This window comes from Aythya fuligula, chromosome 11 (genome assembly GCF_009819795.1).
Source record: "Aythya fuligula isolate bAytFul2 chromosome 11, bAytFul2.pri, whole genome shotgun sequence".
In the NCBI taxonomy this organism is placed as follows: Eukaryota; Metazoa; Chordata; class Aves; order Anseriformes; family Anatidae; genus Aythya; species Aythya fuligula.
The window spans coordinates 19,064,581-19,085,685 of NC_045569.1; the positions used below are offsets into that span (position 1 = coordinate 19,064,581).

General features: G+C 50.2%; 1 protein-coding gene across 1 annotated transcript in view; it reads right to left on the bottom strand.

The window, feature by feature from the left end:
* Positions 1–665: 665 nt before the first annotated feature.
* The window catches only part of IGDCC4 (immunoglobulin superfamily DCC subclass member 4), an 80,582-nt gene continuing 60,142 nt past the window's right edge, over positions 666–21,105 (bottom strand). The window contains exons 8-20 of the mRNA XM_032195009.1: positions 20,764–20,928; positions 19,740–19,877; positions 18,164–18,334; positions 17,536–17,769; positions 13,099–13,206; positions 12,216–12,399; positions 11,404–11,531; positions 10,857–11,027; positions 10,155–10,292; positions 9,543–9,648; positions 8,648–8,882; positions 3,140–3,304; positions 666–1,436 (exon numbers count right to left, since the gene is read on the bottom strand). Of these exons, the coding sequence (XP_032050900.1) occupies positions 906–1,436; positions 3,140–3,304; positions 8,648–8,882; positions 9,543–9,648; positions 10,155–10,292; positions 10,857–11,027; positions 11,404–11,531; positions 12,216–12,399; positions 13,099–13,206; positions 17,536–17,769; positions 18,164–18,334; positions 19,740–19,877; positions 20,764–20,928 (2,474 nt within the window). The 3' untranslated portion in view covers positions 666–905. The remainder of the gene's footprint in view (positions 1,437–3,139; positions 3,305–8,647; positions 8,883–9,542; positions 9,649–10,154; positions 10,293–10,856; positions 11,028–11,403; positions 11,532–12,215; positions 12,400–13,098; positions 13,207–17,535; positions 17,770–18,163; positions 18,335–19,739; positions 19,878–20,763; positions 20,929–21,105) is intronic.

Sequence of the window (21,105 nt, forward strand, 5' to 3'; positions counted from 1 at the left end):
TTTCTCCAACAGACATGAGGTAGTTGTGTTGTTAGGGAGGAAAAAAAAAAGAGAGAGAGAAGTAGTAAAAATGCTACTCTATACCACACACTACTCCACTTTATAAAATTAAATAATATAAAGATGCTCCAAGGAAATAAAAATACATGTTGTACATTAAAAGGACAGATGTGTACCTAAAATATTAGGTACAAGAACCTACGTAAAACCAAGCCCGGGCTGGTGAAATGACCCAGACGCTGAAGAAGGTTCTATATAGTACAAGTTGTTAGAGGCACTCGTAGAGTGTGTAATAAAAGGCCACTACATCAGCCTGCTAGCAATAGTTACTGTGGTAGCGTACAAAGAGAGCCTTATAATCCTTTTAACCACGGGAGGGCAGAAAAGGCTGGTGGTTACAGCTCGCGGCATCTGTTTGTGTTGCTTCCACCCCCTTGTGGGACTCGGAACAGAATTCATCCCAACACGGCGAGGCAGAAGGCAGTGCCAAGGCCCTCCCTGGCAAGCAGACGGTGCAGGAGAAGCGCCCGGTGCACCCTGCCTCGTGCCAGCAGCAGCAGGAGCCTTGCTGGGCGCCTCGAGGACCGCAGCGAGGGGACCACAGCGGGCTGCGTCCTAGCCCTGGTGCTGGGTCAGACTTTGGAGACGGCTCAGTCCTGCTCCCACGAACACCAAGTTACTCACTAGCTTCAGCGGGAAGAAAGCTGGGCCCTTATCCTTCTACCTACTGGTTTCTTGAAGGCGCTATGTACAGCTGACAGGTCCTAGCCCCGTCCCGGTGAGATGCTGAGCCTTCTCAGCTCCCGCTGGGTCCAGCGAGTCTTGGGCACGCGGTACCTCACGGGGACAGGCCCTTTGTAGTGCTTCTAGCTCTCCCATGATCAAAATCAGATCAGTTTAACTCTTCAGTGATTGTGGACACGTGCCATGTTCTCAGATGCTGAGGACGAACTGCTTAAACCAGAGTTACTACACAGGGGGGCCTCCTCCAGCGCCACGGAAAGCGATTGGCACTTGACCGGCCGCACATCCCCCCTGCACTCCTGGACGGAGTCCGAATCTCCGCTTTCCACCGAATCCAGACTCTCCCCGTGCCTGTGGAAGCCGTTGGTGAGCCCAGGGACGCAAACGGCCTCAGTTTTGGGAGTCTCTCTGGCGCTGTGTAACGGCTCCTCCTGGGTCTGAACCTCAGAACCACTCCGGGAGCCACCCAACGCTTGGCCAGCATCCTGCTGGGCGCTGGGAGAGCCAGGAGGAGCCACCTCGCCAGAGGGCAACTCTTCAGGCTCCTGCTCCTCTGTTTCTGCCTCTTCGGTGTCCAGGCCGTGCAGCTGGGAGTCGTAGTCTCTGTCAGAGGCTGAAAAATCAGAATGGACGATGACCTCTGCTTCCACTTGGTGGAGGCTGGCTGGGGGGTGGCTTTTCTTTGCTTCATTCTGTTATCAGAAAGGGGAAAAAAAAAATTAAAAGGCAAAGTAAATTAATTGAGGCTGTGACCCAACCACGCGCTGCAACATGCGGCGTTTTTTTAATCCCACAGAGTGCAATGGGATGTACACGTGCTGCTATTAAGCATTATCTTGATATGTTTTTCAGAGCTGAAGCCTTAAGAAGCATCTCAAATCATCTCGGGCTCATTATTCCTACTTCACATTTGGGAAAGCAAGTCCCAAGGGAGCGATACGCCCCAGGTTTCTTGGCAGGCTGAAGCAACCATTTCTCCAAGCCTCTGTCAAAGACAACAATTTTCAAAACTCACCAGTCCATTTCTGTATTAACAGCCAGATTTCTACAGGGCGAGCAGGCAGCACTTGAGAAAATTGGCTGCTGAGACAGCTCATGACAAGGACCCACAAGTAGATTCCAGGGCTCCCTTCACCTTTTTGGTTTAAAATAATCAGTTCTCTTCCACAGTTTCAATAGTTCAGGCTATAGGGTCTGCAGAAATCTGGCTCACAAGCAGGCCATTCTGCTTATCATTCAATAATTCATCTGATCGCCACTCAATAATTCATCAGTCAAACTATTTTGGAAGTTCCTGAAGGGCACCTCAGGCAATCAGCACTCAGATTCTGCGCCGTGTGATTTAGCAGGAAGAAGACGATTCGGAGTATGGAAGTGAGACATCCCATGTGTAATTTGTGCTCGCTGTTGAAGCCAACTTTGTGCATCATTTACATATTTTAACACTTTTCCCTCTTTGTTGACAAACTCTGATGGGTAAGCTGTGCTGTAAACAGTGCCCCGTAATTGGGTTGTAAAACATTGTCTTAACTCTATCCACAACGTTAATTACATCCTGCGTATAATTGATTTTCACACCACTATCTAGGAAGAAAACATAGGTGGGTTGCTTGGAAGAATTTGTTGGGGGTGAGCTTTTTAAAGCAGCACCCAGACAATTCTGGTACAAACAGCCTGAGCAGGTACCAGCTTGCTTTGCAGAGGTGGCCCAGATGTCCTGATCCTCGCACAGACTCTCAAACACAGTTGTACACATTTATTCCCATGAAGCAATACCAGAAAGAGCACTTCTTCCCGGTCCATACACCCACAGAAGGATGACAAGTGCAGTGGGAATTGCTCTACTCTGGAGGAGTTCAAATCAGCCCTCGATCTTTGACTCCTGCCACAGGGAAAAATGCAATTCCTTCTTCAGGCGAGCACGCTGAAGATTTTAACGCCTCTGTGCTGAGCACTGCAGCTCCTAGCTCACGAGCAGACTGCTGGTACCTGGCTCCAGATCCTCAGGAACCAGGACTACCACAACCTTGCTCCCTGAGCCCTCTGGCCACCACCCAAAGGCCTGAGCCCTTTTCAGCTTTTGTTTTTTTTCCAGCCCTCTTCAGCACAGGCCCTTGGGAGGTGGCTTAAATCAAGAGAGGAGACGAGGGGAGAGCTGAGGCTTTCAGAGATGCTTGGAAAAAAAACAAAACAAGCAGCTTTTACTCAAATCCCATCCGTCTCACTGGCGTACGCTCCTATACCCAGGAAAGAGATAAAGCCCGTGAGCAGCCAACTAAAGCCAGCTCAGAAGAAAATATTTTCTCCTTTTTGCTGCAAAAAGGAGGAAGGGAGATGGGGAAAAAGGAGAAAACCACATCAGAATGCACAAGCCAATAAACCAAAGGACACCCACCAACACGGCATCGTAAACCAGAGCTTGTAACAAAAGCTTTTGTCCTGTGCTGGAAGGGAGCTTCAGTGATCCGTTCACGGCAGAGAGAGGCTCCTTTGTGATAGCGTCCCCGTATCGGGCTATGCTGTTTGTCCAGGGCTGGTTAGCCGATTTATTCCATGAAGACTGCAGGAAAAAAAAGTGGGAGAGAGAAGAGATCCAATTACCACAGACACCGATCCTTATCCTCTTAAGCCTGAAATGAGAAATGGCTTGAAAAAGGGAAGTGCAACTTGGAGAGAACAGCGTGGTGTTGGGAGATTGAAGCTAAACGCAGGGAATGCTCCTGGAGGCATCGAAATAGGAGCAGACTGGCACAGTCACCCCACGACAACAGGTCACTGCTCTGTGCCACCGTCTGATGGCGAGCAAGTGGCTACGAGTTGCCAGGTGGCTCTCAACAGGGGCCTTCCACGGATTCTCACACTTTGAGCGTACACCATGGCACAAAACCCACCTGAAGGTCCCCTGCAATCGATCCCCTGTGAAGCTGCCAGCAGCCCCGAGCAGAACGAGCCTCCTGAAAGCACCGCAAAGCTGGAAGCGAACGGGGATGCTGGAAGCCTGGAGCTGCACGACTCCAGTATTTGCTTTGGCAAAAGCAACGCTCCGCAGCGTGGAAAAGGACCCTCACCTGTGTGCAAGGGCTGAAGACAATGCTAAATGCCGTGCGGGCACATTTCCTGCTCTCAGCTCGGGCCTGGGTAAACACTCGGCTGGTGCCCGTCCATAAAGAGGCACAAAATTCGGGGCCTTATTTCATTTATTTATTTATTTGGTGCAACAGACCACCAAGCAATTCCTAGTTCAGCTGAAATCCCCTGGGCAAGCAGTGTTACCTTGTTTGTAGATCTAATTAAATTATATGGGCTGAACGCAATTTGTTCTGGGTTCTCTCAGCTTCCCCTTGCAATAAACTGTTGAATGCACACCTCTGTGCATGGGAAATGTGGGCCTTTAAGACCTGAAGTTATTTAACAGCTCAGACTATTAGTTCACAGGCAGAAAAGTATTTGCTTTCCAGGGTCTGATTTTACTGGGCTGCCCTGCATCTACCTGAGCTCAGCCTTGCTGCTGACGCAACCACGCGGATTTAAGGATGACGTGAGCCAGCTGCCTGTAGGCTCCTTCCTCAGATGCTAAAATCTGCCCAGACAGACGTGAGAGGATGATGCAAGGTGAAAGCAAAGAGAAAGTGAAGAGGACACCCTGACCCGACAAGCGTGGGTGTGCACAGAGCACTGGTGGTGTGAGCATGGTGGTTGTTGAGGGTGAAGATGCACGGCACATCCATTCACACCCCCAAACCACCGACTGCTCACTGGCAGGCAGGAAAAAAACAGGTTTCTGCTCTTCTGCTCTGCTTCGTGCCACTGCTTGCACAGCCCTGCTCTACTCCAGCAAGAGAGAAGGCAGAGCGAGCCCAGCCAAGGCAGCAAGGAGATTTCTGACATCAGCCTGACCTTGCGTGAGTCATTTGACCTCCTCGTGCTTTGGTCCATCTGGCTGGAAATTAGGTAGAAATACAGGACCAGATGTTGTATGTGAGCCAGGCATTCCTCAGTCAGCTATTCAGCAAGCAGCAAACGCTACCTCGTGCTGGCAGGAGGCATTTTAAGCGTTCACCTACACGCCGAGGGGCTGCCTGAGCCTTCCTGAGCCCTCTGACCACCCTGCCCTGGTGGGAGGCAGAGCACATCACATCCCTGTGCCAACCCCAAGTCACAGCAGCTCGGCCACTGCCTCGGGATCAAGCCCCAGGAAAACAAGGAGTAAAGAGCCTCGTTTAAGTGACTGAACCCTGTAGAACAGGGGCTGCTCGACCTGGAGCTGTGGACGTCAAGCAGTCTAATTCAGAAGTAGATGCTGGAGGCAGCAGCTTGGCTGTTTTTCTCTCCATGATCCTCAACAATATGCTCTGAGCCAAGAGCATCCCCTAACTGCTTCCCTTGTAAGCAGGCAAGCACTAAACTACCCTCTAACAGCAAGAAATCAAGCAAACACTCACACAGGGCTCACGACAAGGAATGTCACTAAACGTGAATGCTCAAGCGATGCGCTCCGGTTGCTTCTCCTGCCATCTTTCTGCAGCTCCACCGCTGACTGATGGCTTCTGTGCCTCTTCCAAGGAACATACGTTACTGAGCAAATACTGCCTGGAAATTTCAGCGCCGAACCTACACAAATATGCACACCCGCCCGCAAATGTGTGGGTCCTATTATAGATGCTCGCATGCATATTTGCCATCAGAGAGATCTGAGCATCACACGCATACGCGTACACACAGAGCAAGCTTGAAAACCTTCTTGCAGGCATCTTGTGAATACCAAAAAATGTGGAGAGAAACAGGCAGCTCTGCTGCAATCCCCAACGGGCCATCTGTTAGCGGAAACGTCAATCTGCCGTGTTTACATAGGTTTTGATGACTCCGGGAACAGCCTGCTCGGCTCTGGCTGAAATTGGCTGCAACGAAGAACAAACTTGTTTTGCACCACTTTGCAACTTTCAACAAACAGAAAAAAGCCATCAGCCACACAACATGGCCCAGATCCCGCGTGTTGTTGGAGCCCGTTACGGTGCGGGGGATCCCTCGTGGGGCTGAGTCTCCGAGGTTGGGCAGCTGCAGCTAACTCCAGGTCTGCTTTCATCGTAGACCCATCGTAGCTTTGTGTGCCTCAAAGCTTCTGTTTCTTTCAGGCAATATCTTCTGGTGTAATAAATGATACCGTTTGTTTCCACACAAGGGCAACAGCGAATGGCTGAAGACAACAGCGAAATGTTCTCTTGTCTTTTGTGTTGTTTTTTTTTTCTTACCATAGAAGAAGAAGGGGAAGGGGAGTCAGCCTAACACCAATTCAGAGGGAAAAATCCCTTTTTCAGTCCACCGCAAACACAAGAATGGAAACTAATAAAAACATCTTCCAATGAGAGGTGTTTCCACTACAGCTAAATCCTTATCAAAGCAAACAAGCCTCTTCGTTTTAGCCTGTTCATAGAAACTCCACCTGATAAAAACGTGCCCAGACCGTGCCACCTTCCAGCGACAAGCAGAGATTTCACGCACATGTAGGAGCTGAGAATGACCATGTAGGAAATGCTGATCCTGAAGCCTTCCCTGTTTTATGGGGACTGTTATTTAAGCTGGCTTGAAGCCCTGCACAGAAGAAAGCTGGCGACATTTCAGACTTGCCCAGCTTTTAAGGGTGGCACAGTGGAGAGAAGAGACTCATCGCTGAGTGGTACCAGCCTGCAGGAGAGGGAAAACCCTGTGCCATGCAGACAAACAGGCCAAATCCCTGCCCACAGAGACCAACACGAAGCTCTCCCCGGTCAGATAAAGGAGAATCTCTGCCAGCTGTCAACGGGAGCACAGCTCTCACCTAGGACTCTCCAGAAAACATCGGGATTTTGCTTCCACGCAGAAGAATTTCAACAAAAAAATGAAAAACAACTTGGGGAGATCCAAGCTGCCCGACGTGTTACAGCTTTGCCCTCTGAAAAACAGGGATGCTTCAAGGGAAACACAGTCCCCATGGAAGGAGACTCCCCAGGACAGAGCTGGGCAGCAAGCAAGCAAGGTTCCAGCACAACAGCAAACATTTCTAGGCCAAGACGCTTGGGTTTGGCTTCCCTCAATGAAAAGCTCAAGTCTTCCACGGAAAGCAGATGCTTTTTAATGCTCTCCCCCACCCCCCAAATTGCTTGGCCCCGAAGCAGCAGTGGCAGAGATGCCTGGAGCAGAGCCATTTCAGCATCCTCAGTCCATCTGTCAGGGGAAACGGAGCTGCAGCACCACGGCCCCTGCGTTACGGCGCCACTCAGAGCGCGCTGCCGAGGGCGGCAGCCTGGGGGTCACTGGGAAGGGGAAGGCATAAAAAAAAAGGAAAAAAAAAATCACTTGTCAGTGCTCGTAGAGGCCCTGGTGTGTGACTTCTACGTGGTGCCACCCAGACGTGATTTTGTCCCTTCCTCCTGAAGCCACGCTGCTGGGAATCCACTTGGTCCCACGCTGCGATGGGAGATCAGGAGAGAGGGGCTGCTGCTGCTGTCCCTTCTTTGTGCCCCCACATCTCCTAACAGCACGGAGCCTCCAAGCTCCACTGGAGTCTCTCGGCAAGTGCAGCATAAAGATGGTTTTGGGCTGGGTCTTTTCACACCCGAATATACCCAGCAGGGTATGAGGTGGGTGAGATGGAGCTCAGGCTGGCTCAGGTGGCACCTCCCAGCGGGCAGGGGGCAGCGGGGGCTCCTGTGTGGGCGCACATCTCCCTCCAGTGCCCGCTCCCAGCAACAGCAGCCTGTTGCTGCCGGCCACCACTCCAGCTCTGTCACCTGCAAGGTCATCCTCAGCTCACCGGGCTCCTCGGGTGACAACGCTGCTCTCCGGGTGGCTGCTCCATGATGCTCCCTGCTTCCCTGTCCACATCCATCACAAGCCAAGCCGGTTGTTCTGCCAGCAAAACGACTTGGCAACCTTAACTCTCACTTGCTTTTCCCCATCCGATTAAGGAGGCAGAGAAACCACTGCCAGAATCACCCCCTCCCACTGGAGGGCACTGCCAGCCCCAAGTCAGAAGTCATCCTGCAGATCCCTGCAGACAGCACTCCTGCTTTGGAAGAGAGATCTGGATACACTGCCCCTAGAAAGGCCTCCCAGAGCAGGGGACTTTCCTCTGCCTGACCTGTTCTCGGGGTAAGTCGCCATCGCTGAAAACATTTGTTCCTTATTTGACAGAAAGAGCTGTAGGAAATTCCTCACACTCTTTCTTCGGCTTGGGTCCAGAAAGGCAGCTCCATTCTGCTGAAATCCAGGGATGTGGCTTGGCTGCAGACGGTCTCCTTCAGCTGAGCGCCGATCCGACACGGCACTCGGGGACTGCCAAGAGCATGGGTTCGGTGCACGGGGCTGTTAAAGGCAGCTGAAGGTGTTTTATTTCCTAAAACAGTCACAGCTGCCTCGCTGCTAGCAGCTAGCACAGGTTAGCCACACATCCTGAGCTCACCTTCCCTCCTGCGACACACAGGAGGATTGTTGGTGCAAATCCCCTGCGTTCACAAGGCGTTTGTCTCACTGAACCTCCTAATTGCTTTACATGCTCTCCCCGGGTTACAAAGAGAGGCATAAACAGATTAACTAAATTAGGCCAATTAAAGGTTCCCTAATGGAATGAAATGTTTCAGACGAGCTTGAGAGAGGAAATGGGCAGGGAGGAGGGAAAGACAACGCAATGTCAGGCAAGCTGGGAAAGACTTCTTGTCCTAGGGCTAAGGGATCACTACCCCTGGCAGGTGAAGCAGGACAGCAGATGGCACAGTGATCCCAAATTTGGACCTGACAGCCTGCAGCCAAGACTACCAGCATTTTGCAGAGCCAGACAGAATCAGACCCTGACTTCCCAGCAGGAACACCCCAAATGAAGGCTCCTGCCTGGGGTAGGAGTGCAGTCACCACGTGCATGGGTCCTTACCTTCCTCTTCCCATGAACGATGTCCTCAGGGAGGCTGGTGTGGATGAGGCTGTGCACTTCTGTCAGTTCTGTGATGTCTCCCAGGGGCACGGGTGCATCCTCCGGCAGCGGGGACATCAGGGACTCCAGTTCGTGAGCGTCTGAGGTGGCACTGGGAGCTGCCACCCCTTGCCTGCCCCGGTGGTAGTAAGCGTGGTTGCCAGCTGCCTGGGAATCCAGGCCTGGCAGGGCCTCCCTGAAGGAAAACAACAAGAGTTGACTTCTCTGATCACCTTCACGTTGTGTTCCTCTGCCCCAAACTACCAGAAAAGTAATCCAGCTCAGGCCACTCAGCCCATCCCTGTAGAAGTAACTAGACCCAAGCCTGACACTCGTGAGGAAGCTGCTTGTTCCGAGGCCTGGGATCTCTCACCAGCTCAAAGCTCTCCCCCGGCACTAAGCTGGTTTCCTATCGCAGTCTTTCCAAATGCTTGTGGCTGGATCCAGACCCCTGCAATAGCAGGGGGCTTTGGGCTGAGTCCAAACCTACCTAAAACAAGCTGTTAGACACAGGGCGGTCGCTGTCTTTCATCACCTTCCCAAGTGAAAGTTTTACCAAACATCCTTAGAGTTGTCCAGCATCAGAAGCAAAATACTGCTCAAACACACACATGAAATAACCAGGCAAATGGCAAATAGTGTTTTTTTCCCTTTTGTTGCCTTTTTTTCCCCCCACCAGAAAAAGAAAATGTTCCTTTTAGCTGGCTAATGCTCCCATAACTCAATCTCTACATTAACTGATGTCATGTGCACTGCATCCCAAACCGCCCAGCTGAACCTGGAAGAAGGTCCCGGCACATTTTGCCGCCTTCCACACCAGCCTCCTCTCCCCCCTGCAAGGCGAGGTGGCACCTACCTCTGCTTGCTGTTGCGAAAGCTGGCGCACATGCAGAAGAGGATGCAGAGCAGCCCCAGGCAGACTCCCACGATGATTCCCGTGACAGAGTGGATGTCCAGAACATCTAGGAGGGGAAGGACAGCTGCGTTATTTCAGCTGTTAGCAGGAAGAAGGCACAAAGTGTTCTCAGTTCAGAGAACCATCAGCTTCACTAAAACCAATGGGTGATGCCTTTATATACAGAAAGGATTAAAGATGGCTTGGCAGTGACAATTTAGAACACCTTAAAGCAAGCTGGCATCTGTGTATATTCATTAATTTCATGCTACACAGGCCTAACAAAGGCAGCGAGATGCAGGTGGCACGTGCCTTTAAAGGGGGGCTGAGATGGCAGATGAGAGACTGAGTTCTGCTGCGGGATGGGTTCTGGGGCTGCTTGGGGCCTACGGAGCTGCACATCTGAGGACCCCGCTGCGATCCTCTGCACTCTCCTACCCACAGTCTCATCTCACATTCTGCATGGTGACACCAGGCAATTCGTTAGCAAACAGAGAAATGCCACTGCTGATGAACTGCGGTTTTCAGCACTGCATCTCGTTTCCTGCCCCGGGACAAAGGGGAAATTCGTACCAGACAATTTCTCCCGCAGGGTGTGCACATCCTTAACGTTTGAATAGGGACCAGACCCCACCACTGTCTTTGCTCCCATCTTGAAGAAGTATCTGGTATCACTTTCCAGTCCATGCACTTCAGTGCTGAAGATATTTCCTGATCAAAAGCAAGCCAAGAGAGGTTAAAAATGTGCAATTTCAAGTGCATTCACAGGGCTGCAGCAAAGCAGCAGTGGAAGTCTGCTGAACTGCCAGAAGTGAGAGATTTTGTGCCATGAGCTCTAAGAAGTAATTCAGACACCTCCTAGGTCTTAATGAATGTGCTGCTTACAGAGCTGATGACACAGACTGCATGCAGTGTTGCTGACATACATCTTCCTAGGAGTGACCAGGCAGTGGCCTGTATCTGCTGGATGTCTGCTGGACAATAATGGCTGTTTCAGCCCTAGATATGTACGTGATTTCACATCTCTCATCAGTCACAGCCCTGCACTCTCTTGTATGACCAGAAGAAATGATCAGCATATGCCTCATGAACACTGGTGGCTTTAATTTATTTGTATGTACTCAAATAGAGGCAAAAAGCAGCAGGACTAACCAGCCCAGGCTCTGTAGGCTGACACAAAACCCAGGGGAGAAGGCAGGAGCAACTAAATAGCTGGTGGGGTATTTAGTTGAGCTTAGAAGAGACTGAAGACAGGTGTTTGCCTGGATGGCTCACCTTCTCGTGTCAGCAAGGTCCACATGTCGTCAGGCTGCGTGTTGTTGGCGTTGTACAGGATGAGGTACTCCACGATGATGCCATTGGGCTCGGCAGGAGGGCACCAGTGCACCTGCACGGCGTAGGGGTTGAGTGGGTGCAGCCGCAGGTCAGACGGAGGAGTTGAGGGACCTGGCAGATGTGAGTAAAGACCCACTGTGAGCAGCAGAAACGAGGAGGAGAGCACCTAGCCTTCAGGGCATGATGACTGTGCCTTCCATGAATCTTTCTCAGTGGTGCCACAGTTATGCTGGCACACATAAAATGATGTGTGACCCAGGTGGCTGGACAGCTCATCCAAACAAGCTGCTGAGAGTGCAGAGGGAAGGCGGCTACTGAGCTCGCTACAGGACAGGATTTGTTGTGCTCCTTCAGTGGGCTCGGAACCCTGAGCATCTCTGAGCTTCTTATGTACACAGTGACATCAGAGCTTGGAATCTCTCAGGGATTTGATGGAGATTCACAGAAATCCAGGAAAGATCAAGGTTCAATTCCCATAAATACTCACGGTCGGGAAGGGTGAACCGCTCCACCACGCTGCCGAAGGGCCCATCGATACCAACACCATTGGACTGCACAGCAAACTCATACCTGGTGTAGGGCTTCAGCCCACTGATGAGGATGTCTTCATCCGAGCTGCCAAAAGAGGAGGCATTCAGAAGGTCATTAACATGAGATGGAACCCATGGCTACCCTGGTACCTTACCAGGAGCACTGTAAGAGGTTATCCTAACTCTTACAGTATTTCATTTTTCACCTAAAGCTTCATCTTCTGTGGTCATGTGAATGCTAGAGCACTCAGCTCCCAGATACAGAGGAAAGCAGGTTCCCAGCCTTTGGGACCCCTTTTTATGTATTTGCAGAGAAAAGCCTAAAGTTACAGGCTGAAGACCTGCATGGAAATCTAAATTTAAAATATATCCCCAAATCACAACTCCTTAAACTCTAGCCATTTTTAAACCAAACTTGTGAGGACCACCTTGCAAATCACGGATGCATTGAGTCTGGCCATAATTGTGCCTGGCTTTGTCATCAACAGGGAAATAAGCACGTAAGGTCCGTATAATGCAGAAAAGATGCAGAGACTGGTCTGTAAATTGCCTCCTGGTATTTAAGTCATGGACAAACTCCCACTGTGGAAATCCCAGTGCCACATTTCACCATCTCTGAATCCATCTGTGACCGAAGCAGACAATCCCAGCATTTAAAACACCTAGGATTTTGCCAGGAATTGGGACATCCCTGCATATTCCTCCTCCCTTGTGTTTATTCCTGACATGAGCAATATATGGCAGATGAACCCTCAGCATCCCTCTTTACCTTGTGTAGTACGTAACAAGAGAGGCGTTTTTCAGGCCCCAGGGGCTGAAGCGCACGGTGTAGTTGACGATCTTGACCGTGGTGAAGTCAGGTTTCTTCCACCTGAGCCATATGGATGTTGAGCTGTTGGACTCTGCATAGACTTGGACTGGAGGCAGTGGGGGACCCTTCTGCACCGGGGGATCTACGGTGGTACAAGACAAAGCGAAAGAGGTGGAGATGCAATGACAGTGGGGCAAGGGACAGCCATCACAGACAGAAATCAGGGAATAAAATGGGCTGTGAAGCTTGCAAAAAGATGTTGTCCTCCAGTGTAACCATGGATGTCCTGCTTAGCCCATCTGTGTGCACAGCTGTCCATGCTTTTCCTCATTTATGGGGAAAAATCCCAGTGAGGACCCCCACATCATACTGGTGGTGTACTGCTGGGGCATACAGGAGGCCAGCTTCAAAGTTACCTGCTCAACAGGCCCACACCAGGGTGAGGAGGAGCCCAGGCTCTTCACCACCCCACCACAGACTGGCAGAGCTGGGATCACAGCTTTCAATTTCTAACACTGAGAAACCTGGCATGCAGATCACCCACATTCCTGAATCTGTGTGATGTAAGAGATGAAACCCAGGTTACTGGGCATTTCCAAAACCATCCCTGAGCCACTTCATGGGGCCAGAGAGTACTGAGAAAGAGGAAAATTCGCTCCATTCTCTCCTTCCCAAGATAATTCCTCCAAAACAACTGCAATGACTGTCAAGGGGAGTTCCCTTATCTTGGGACCTTCCCCGTTTTGGCACTGTGCCTGTTGAAGTCCTTCTGTACCCACACCTTTCCTTTGAGGCCACGTGCCAAACAGAAGAGACAGACAGCAAATGGGGCATTCCTCACCTACTGCTGCTGCAGGTGCCTTTTCGGTTTTGCCCTTCCAAACGGCTGCATAACCATCTTCATGCTTGTTGAATGCCACCAGCTTCACCTCGTAGAGCTTCCCAGGAGCTGGAAAAATCAAGCAGGGTTTGACTGGGGTTACTTTTCTTACCGGTCCTCCTCCACTTAGACATGTTTTCTTACAGCTGACCAGCTTTTCCCAAGAAAGCAGCTCTAACAGAGCTGTATTTGCTAAAATACATCAGGACACACACACCCCCTTCCTCTTACAGGGTTTTCACATTCAAATATTGTCTCACAACTGGAGCATTTATCGTCACAGCTACTCCCTCGTTCTCCTCTCCCTTTTTACAGAAATTATCAGTAGCAAACGGACTTTTGTCCGTTTAAGTCACCGGGAGCTTTGTTGTATGGGGACTATTTTGCCTCCCCAGCAGAGTTCCCACATTTGCAGTTTGGAAAGCAACAGTGCAAACAAAACCCACACCAGAAACCTGAGGAGCCTCTTTACATGCCCTTCCCATCAGCCAGGCACACGCTCCATGGGGAGCATCACACTCCGATCCCAAAATGAGCTGCAGGACAGGGCACCACTTCACCAAACAGCACTGGCCTGGTCCAGAACCCACTTCTCCCTTTCCTCCTGCCTTTCATTATCTGAAACGTTCCTTTGCCATGCTAAGAAACATCTGAGGGGGTTTTCATGGAGATGTTTAATCAACAAAACAGCTTGGGACATCCCAAGTTCTCAAATGAGCCACTCGCCAGCCTCGCCCTTCAGCAGCCAGCCCATTCAGAAGCCCAGCAAGAGCCTCAGACTGTCTTTAGCTGCCTTGACTGCAGCATGTTAATGAAGTTTGTTAATTTGGGCCAAGCCTGTTCATTCCCTGCCCGGATAGATCACTGCTTGCTTTGCCAGGCAACGTAAGCAGAACAAAACCCTTCTTATTGATGCCAATTTTATTATTACTGCGCTGATTACGCTCCCAGAGGCTAATGGTACCAATTACCCAAGGCTCTCGCTGCTCCACAACACATGTTCACGCTCAGAATATAAAAACAGTTCAGCCACATTTTTGTCCCTGAAAGAATCTCCAACGCAAACAGAGTTTTATCTGCCTCCAAAGCAGCCTGATCTGCCTCTCCACACTCTCCAGCCACAGGAAAATGCTTCAAACCCACACAAGGGGGAAGAGGCCAAAAGGCACTCAACTTCCAAGCAGCTGGGGCCACAGGCTTGGTGAAACAAAGAACCCCCAGCCCATCTCTCAGCAGCATGCATGCCCCAGCCTCCTGCTTGAGCTTTTGGCTGGGCTTCACTGGGTTCATCATGAATGATGGGATCCAAAATGATGAGGAAGAGCTCACAGATGTGATCCAGCTGCAGGCAGCTCCTGTTGGGGCATGAAGCGAAGGGAAGGAGAAGGCCTCCATCTCCATCCTTGGGTAGGAACAGTACGGCAGCCACTCAGACGTGAAGCCAGAGCAGCTTTGCTACACGACCGAGCAATTCGTATTCTGAAAACAGGGGTATTTTGGGTTTCTCAGAGGTTTGGCTTCAATTTTTATACACAGGCCCAGATGTTCAGACTCTCAGAACAAGCAGACATAAAACTCTATCAAGCTGTCAAGAAGCTAGTAGGCAGCATGGAAACAGATGTATTTCACTACATTCCATCCTACATTAAGTATAAGCAGAATAATCCAGTCCAGATCATTTCAAATCACTAATCTGGACGACTGTGTGTAATATATCCAATATGCTAAATACGTTGTTCCGTTCAGTTTTTCAAGGTGTTCATGTAGGCCAGATGCCACGTGCTCCCCTAAGTGGGAAATCGCCCTGATCTCCAGGCAGTCACTTCCAGGGGAATGCACTCTTCCTCCATGGGCACGTGGAAGACAGGATCAGGTCCTTACCATTTGTTTTTCCTGTCGATTACAGCCCTGGTAGTCACACACCATTACAGAGACCGACTGCTAGAAAGGAGATAGGAATCGATGAGAATTTCTCAGGGATAAGCCATCCTGGTGATTCAGGACAGCTTCCTTTGGATTTCATGGGATCGTTAAACTTCTGTGTTTCTTCTGTACCTTTGAACAGCTGCCCACCTCTCTGGCAGGATTTCAGCACAGAACTCTGCACGTAAGAGCAGATGCAAAGAGTGACCTTAGTGATATCACTCCAAGGAGACACGGTTTGTTCCCGAGGTTAGCAAGAGTACAGGAGAAAATATCTTCTCTTGCTTCAGACAGCTCAAATAGAGGGAGCTGGGATATAACCAAAGGCAAAATCAAGAAATCAAATATTGAGAGTAAGGCAAAGGATGAGGAAGAGGAAGCCTGCAGGACAGAGAAGAGGTGGTGGGCAAAGCTGGCACTATATTAGTAGCAAGACCAGCTACAACATGGGAAACTAAAGCTGGGAAACGTGGGCAGGGCTCTTTGCTGGTGCAAGAGCTGCATTGTTGCTGTGAATGAAGAACTCATGTGCTCAAGAAGCTCTGTCCATGGCTGCTTTCTGCCCATCCATCCACCTCTGCCTGAGACATGTCTCAAAAGGAGCTGTCCCATCAGAAGGCGTTTCCCCTCTTGTCCTGCTGTGCTCCCCCCCAAAAAAAAATAAAAGAAATCAGGAAATCCGAATCAAGCTACACAGGATTTTATCCCTCAGGCTAACCCTAAATCAAGACAGGACAAGGGGCGGTGAATCCAGTGCAGAGAAGTGGAGCCAAGGAGCACTGAGTGACTGCACCACAGCAGCACACAGTGTGTATGCTGGTTTGTTTGCAGTAACACGGCGTGCAACTCTGTCTGAGCTACAGCCTTGCATTCCCAGTGCCTAATTCTGGGATTTCCTCACACCTTCTCTCTTCAAGCTTCACTCAGTTTGGAGTTTCAGCCAGGACACTTCAATGGCCCATTTCTTCTGGGCCTTCTGGGGCAACCAGACAGCACCATCACCACGTGCAGCGCCCTTGCTACCTGCAGGACCCCTAAAGCAGATGGAAGTACTCGCACTGGGCAGCTCCCTGCCATAAACCTCAACTCCTTTAAACCCCAGCTGCTCCTCCTCCTCGTTTCATGTCCAAACTCCTGCCTTTCACAGCACAGCCAGATTCCCGACCCCATTACTGTACATGTGCAGAAACACATCATGCAGCAGCACGAGGGGAAGAGAAGAGAACGACCATGGCTGGAAGAAACCAGAGCCTCTTCCTGATACGGCGATGGCTGATACACAACAGCCAAATCATAAGGAAGCTATTAGGTCTTGACGGATGCCCAAATTTAAGGAAGTAATTACAGAAGAACAAGCAGCCTTCTCAGCATCGCCATGCCAGAGCATTTGGAACCAATTCAGCCCGCTCCCGAGCCCCTCCGCTAACTGATTTGCCAGTGGTTAGAGCAGCGCGTGATGATGTTCACATGTGGTTTCCTCAATGCAGTAATTACAGACCTAAATTCTTCAGAGGAGCTCCTAACTGTTAACACCCTCTCAGTGGCAGGACGGCCGCAGCAGGCCTGGAGTACTGGAAACCCGCTCAGTGATGACACGAGCTGTCCGTCCAGGTGCTGCAGGCTGCCCTTACACCGTGCACAATCCACCTCAGCCATGTAAGATGAACCAGCAGGAGAAACACTCGCCCCTCAGCCTCAGCTGTGGGCATGGATGAAGCATGAGTGGGGGATGGAAGAACTCTAAGAAGCAGAATCCTGTTACCAGGACGCATCTGCCATGGCTCTTTTCTCTCTCCATCCAGTATCGATGGGCAAATCAATTCATTAGTATGATGAGATGTCAAAAACATAACCCCTTATGGGAAAAAATACATGTAGTGAGCCAGGCAGATAACTCTGACTGCAATGCAGACTTGTTCTACAGACACTCACTCTTGTATCTCTTTTCCCTCAGAGGAGGTGGAGGAGAACGCTGACCCAAAATTAGTATGCTGTGAATTAACCTATATCTGCATTTTAACACAGAGACATTTCAAATAGCATGTAACTGTTGAGCTTCTTAGGAACACACAGACAAGGAGAGATCATTGCCCTGACTGGTGATTTTAATCTAAGCACTCTCATATTGACATAATAAGGAACTGTAATTGATTCATATCCCCTCATTACTATATACTAAGTATATTAGTGGCCCTCGGTTAAAAATCCAATCGCTGCTACACTGCCTTCATCAATTTCTGTCTTTCAAACTTTGCTTAGAACAAGTCACAAAAGCCTCACACCAGAAATTATTTTGGGTGCTCTTAAAAGAATAAAAAACCAATCAGGCAGAGTGCTCAGCTCATGCAGCTGTGGACTTCTACACGCCTGCAGGTGAGCAGATAGCACTGAGCTGCCTGGAAGGATCCTGGGACTGCTGTAAAGTGCGAGAGTCAGACCTGGTTTCTGCACCCAGTGCTAAGACGACCAGCTCACCTAGTCGAGTCAGTTCATACTGCTTCACTTTCTTCTTCAGCTTGATGGGCCCTACGTCCCAGCTCTCATCTTCAGCACCATCCAGGGGGCTTTCATCGCTGGCCTCCTCCTGGCTCACCTCGCGGTAGTACAGCTTGTAGCCTGATATCTGGGCATGGTTGGCCGGGGGTTGCCACGTTATCAGGAGAGACTCCATCTTCGCTCGGACTTTTAATTCCGTCGGGGCAAATGGGACTAGAAGAGGACAAGAAAAAAGTGTTCAATCACTCATCTCCATTTCCCTGCTCTACTGAATCCTCCCTGACCTTGGCAGAGAGCAAGGGGTGTGAGGAGAGGCCATCCTGCCAGAAGGACACCTCCACTGCCTAACAGAGCAGTGTGGTTGTGCTCTCCATGAGTTTACCAACTGCACGATGCAGGAAAAGCACTTTCAAAAAGCTGTGTGGGAGTTTCTCAGTGTATTCTGAGTTACCACCACCTTTAACCACAGGTACCCTGGTCCAGCCATAGCCATTAGTTAGAATTCCCTAATGAAAGCAAACATCTCTGGTTATGCCTCAAGCTCCCCCTCTGAGAAAAAACACCCTGCAGCCCCTGCTCCCAGTCCCAGGCACCATCCAGCTCCTACCGTGCGTTTGGTTGTCCCTGTCAGGAGTCCGGTGCTGGGTCCACTCAGAGGGGGCCCCGTAGCCCATGCTGGTGCTGGCCGCGATGCGTACTTTGTACACTTTGTTGGGATGCAGCGAGTAGAGAGTGATCTGTGTTTCGTTTCCACCCACCTCAATGGAGGTAACCTGATCTGCTGGAACCAAGGTGACACCAATGAAAAAGGGTTTTCCCACCCAAAGCGCAGCCACAAAGCCCGGCAACACCCACACGGCCCTCTGCCACCAGGAAAAAGCAGAACTAGAGATTGGGCAGAGCTGAAATCCTGACTGACAACCCCCTTCATCACATTCAGAACCACAGGACGCCTTCAGCACTGCTGAGCCTGCCTGGAGGGAGCCATCAGAGCCCTTACTGCTGCTGACATGACGGCAGAACAGGAGCACAGCTGATGGTAAGTTCCAGTGGGTCCCACTGCTGTATTTAAATCCACACCTTAATTTGAACCAGAACCATCCAGCAGCCCTGCTTTCTGCAATACTCACACCTTCACCAACACCAGATTGAGTTTTTATCACTCCCTCGTCAGCCCACCCAAGTTCGCAGGGGAGATAGCAGGAAATTTAAACCGAGAATGAGCTGGGATTTTCACTGTAACGACTAATTGGTCTTGCAGGAGATTCATACGGCCTGTTTGGTGAATGCAGAGGTCTTGCTTTTCAGCTTCACCGGGTGTTAACTCAACTGAGAGTACTGCCCTGCCATGTAACAGTGTCTGGTTGAGTGTGAACCCTGGACTGCAAGTGTTTCCAGGGTTTTACGATGCCACAGAGCCACGTGCAGGCTTGAGGCAAAAAAAAAGAAAGAAAAAGAAAAAACACAACAAGAGCCAGGAGTCACACTGCAGACTACTAATCCAGATCAAACACATGGGAACATGTCCAACACTTCATCACATTCCCCATCCTTCCCTTAGTAAGAAGCATGACCCCGGGAAGTGAGAAGCTGCAGAGCTTTGATGGTTTTAAGAGCAAATACCCAGAAGGATTTGCAAAGCAAGCACACATGGAATCAGAACAACTGCATTCAGCATATGGAAATGTTACCATCCCTGCTGAAGGCTTCGTGTAGTGTCTGACAATATAAACAAAACCAGATAAAACTCAGTAACAGGGCAACGCAGCCTAGCCAGAAAACTTACGTAAGGATCACTGATTAGAGTCCATTTTAAAGGAATCCAATGCATTTACCCTTGTCCTGAAGCAGCAAAATGCCCTCCTCCCAAAACACACAGTGCACAGGGCACCACAGGGTTGGTGATGGAAGCCTTCCTGGGGCAGCAGGATCGCAGGAGCCATCCCCCTGGGGACACAGGCTCCTGCACAATCACGGGAAAAGGCACCTGGGAGTAGCGGGAGGTAGCACAGCAGCAGCACTGCTGTGACCACAAACAGCACAGTCCAGCTTCAGGAGGGCTGTTCTCAAGTAAAAATGGGTCCCCCGGTGAGGGACCTTGTACCTCTTCCCCTCAGCGTGACATGTTGGTAGTGTTGCTGAAGCAGAAGATATAACCCCCTTCCAAAAGTCGTTTTCCTCACCTTCCTTGAGGGTGCAGTAGTCAATCTTATACTTCGTTATCTTGCCATTGCTCAGCTCCGGAGGAGGAGGCAGCCACGTCACACGGATGTCACCAGGAGTCATGCTCGACAGGGACAGCTGAGGGGCAGCACTGGGAACTGCGCAGAAAACATAACAGAAAGTCAGTAAGGACTGTGTCCTCTACAAACCGGGCAGGTTAGCAGGTTAATCTGCCTACGCTGTAGTGTGGAGCATGGAGACACTAAAAAAAATGCCTCACTGATTCAGGCTTCAGCCCCGGAATCCCCATCCCCTTGAGAATTAGAGCTCTGTGCTGCACGCAGCTTTCATGCTTTCAACTGAGCTTTTCAGGCTTGTGACACAGACACAGGGGACCACGCAGTTCACTACGTCAGGAGCATTAAAAGCATGTAGTGCACCCCGCAGCACAGCAGGGGTTTGCCTGAGGTCTGCCAAAGCCAGCGTTTCTTGCCTCTGTTGTGCAGTCTGTTGTGAGCTGTGCACGCACTCCCCTGTCGGGCAGCTGTCCCTCTGGCACTCTGCCTTTACTGCTCAAGAAATGCTACGTGCTAAGTGCTAATATTAACAAAAACTACCGACTCTTAAGGGATCCAACCTCAAACCTGCTCCCACCCCCCTACAAATTGCAAGAGATGTTTTTCCTCTGAGCTGAAATCACGTCGGGCCCAGAGACAAAGTTTGGAGCAACACCACGTTAGGTAGATGGAAGTCCAGAGGACCTGACTGCAATTTCTGCAGGATTCTCAAGGGTCCCAGTATCAGCGAGGGCATTTTCATGCTCTTCACCATCCAAGCTGATGATCAGACCAGGGTAGGTTTATTATTATTATTTTTTTGGTTGGTTAGTTGTTTTTTTGTTGTTGTTTTTAAAAGGGTTTAACAACAAACTATAGGAGAGGTAGATTGAGGTTCCTAGGATTTCATACTATTCTCCAGAGCACATCCAATGCCCACCATGAAACTGGACAAGAATATTTGCTATACCCCTCTAATTCAACGCACCGTCCTCCAGGGTCTGAACAATTATGGAAGAGGACGTCCGGCTGGCTCCGAGCTGGGAGTACGCGACCACGTAGAAGACGTAGTTGGTGTTGGGTTCTAGATCCTTGACTTGCAGCTCGGTGGTATCGTTGTTGACAGCAAACTGGTACTCCACATTATCTGTTCCTAGAGCCAAGGAAACACTGATCAGCAGGTCAGTGAACTGCCAAGACAGTCCCTGGAAAAAATGACTTAAATCACAAGACCCATAGCGCAAAGTCACCTTCAAACTCACTGTGCCCTGTCCAATTTTCCAGGTGTCTGAACAAAACCCATCTCTTATGTGAACTCATTGGGCAAAAA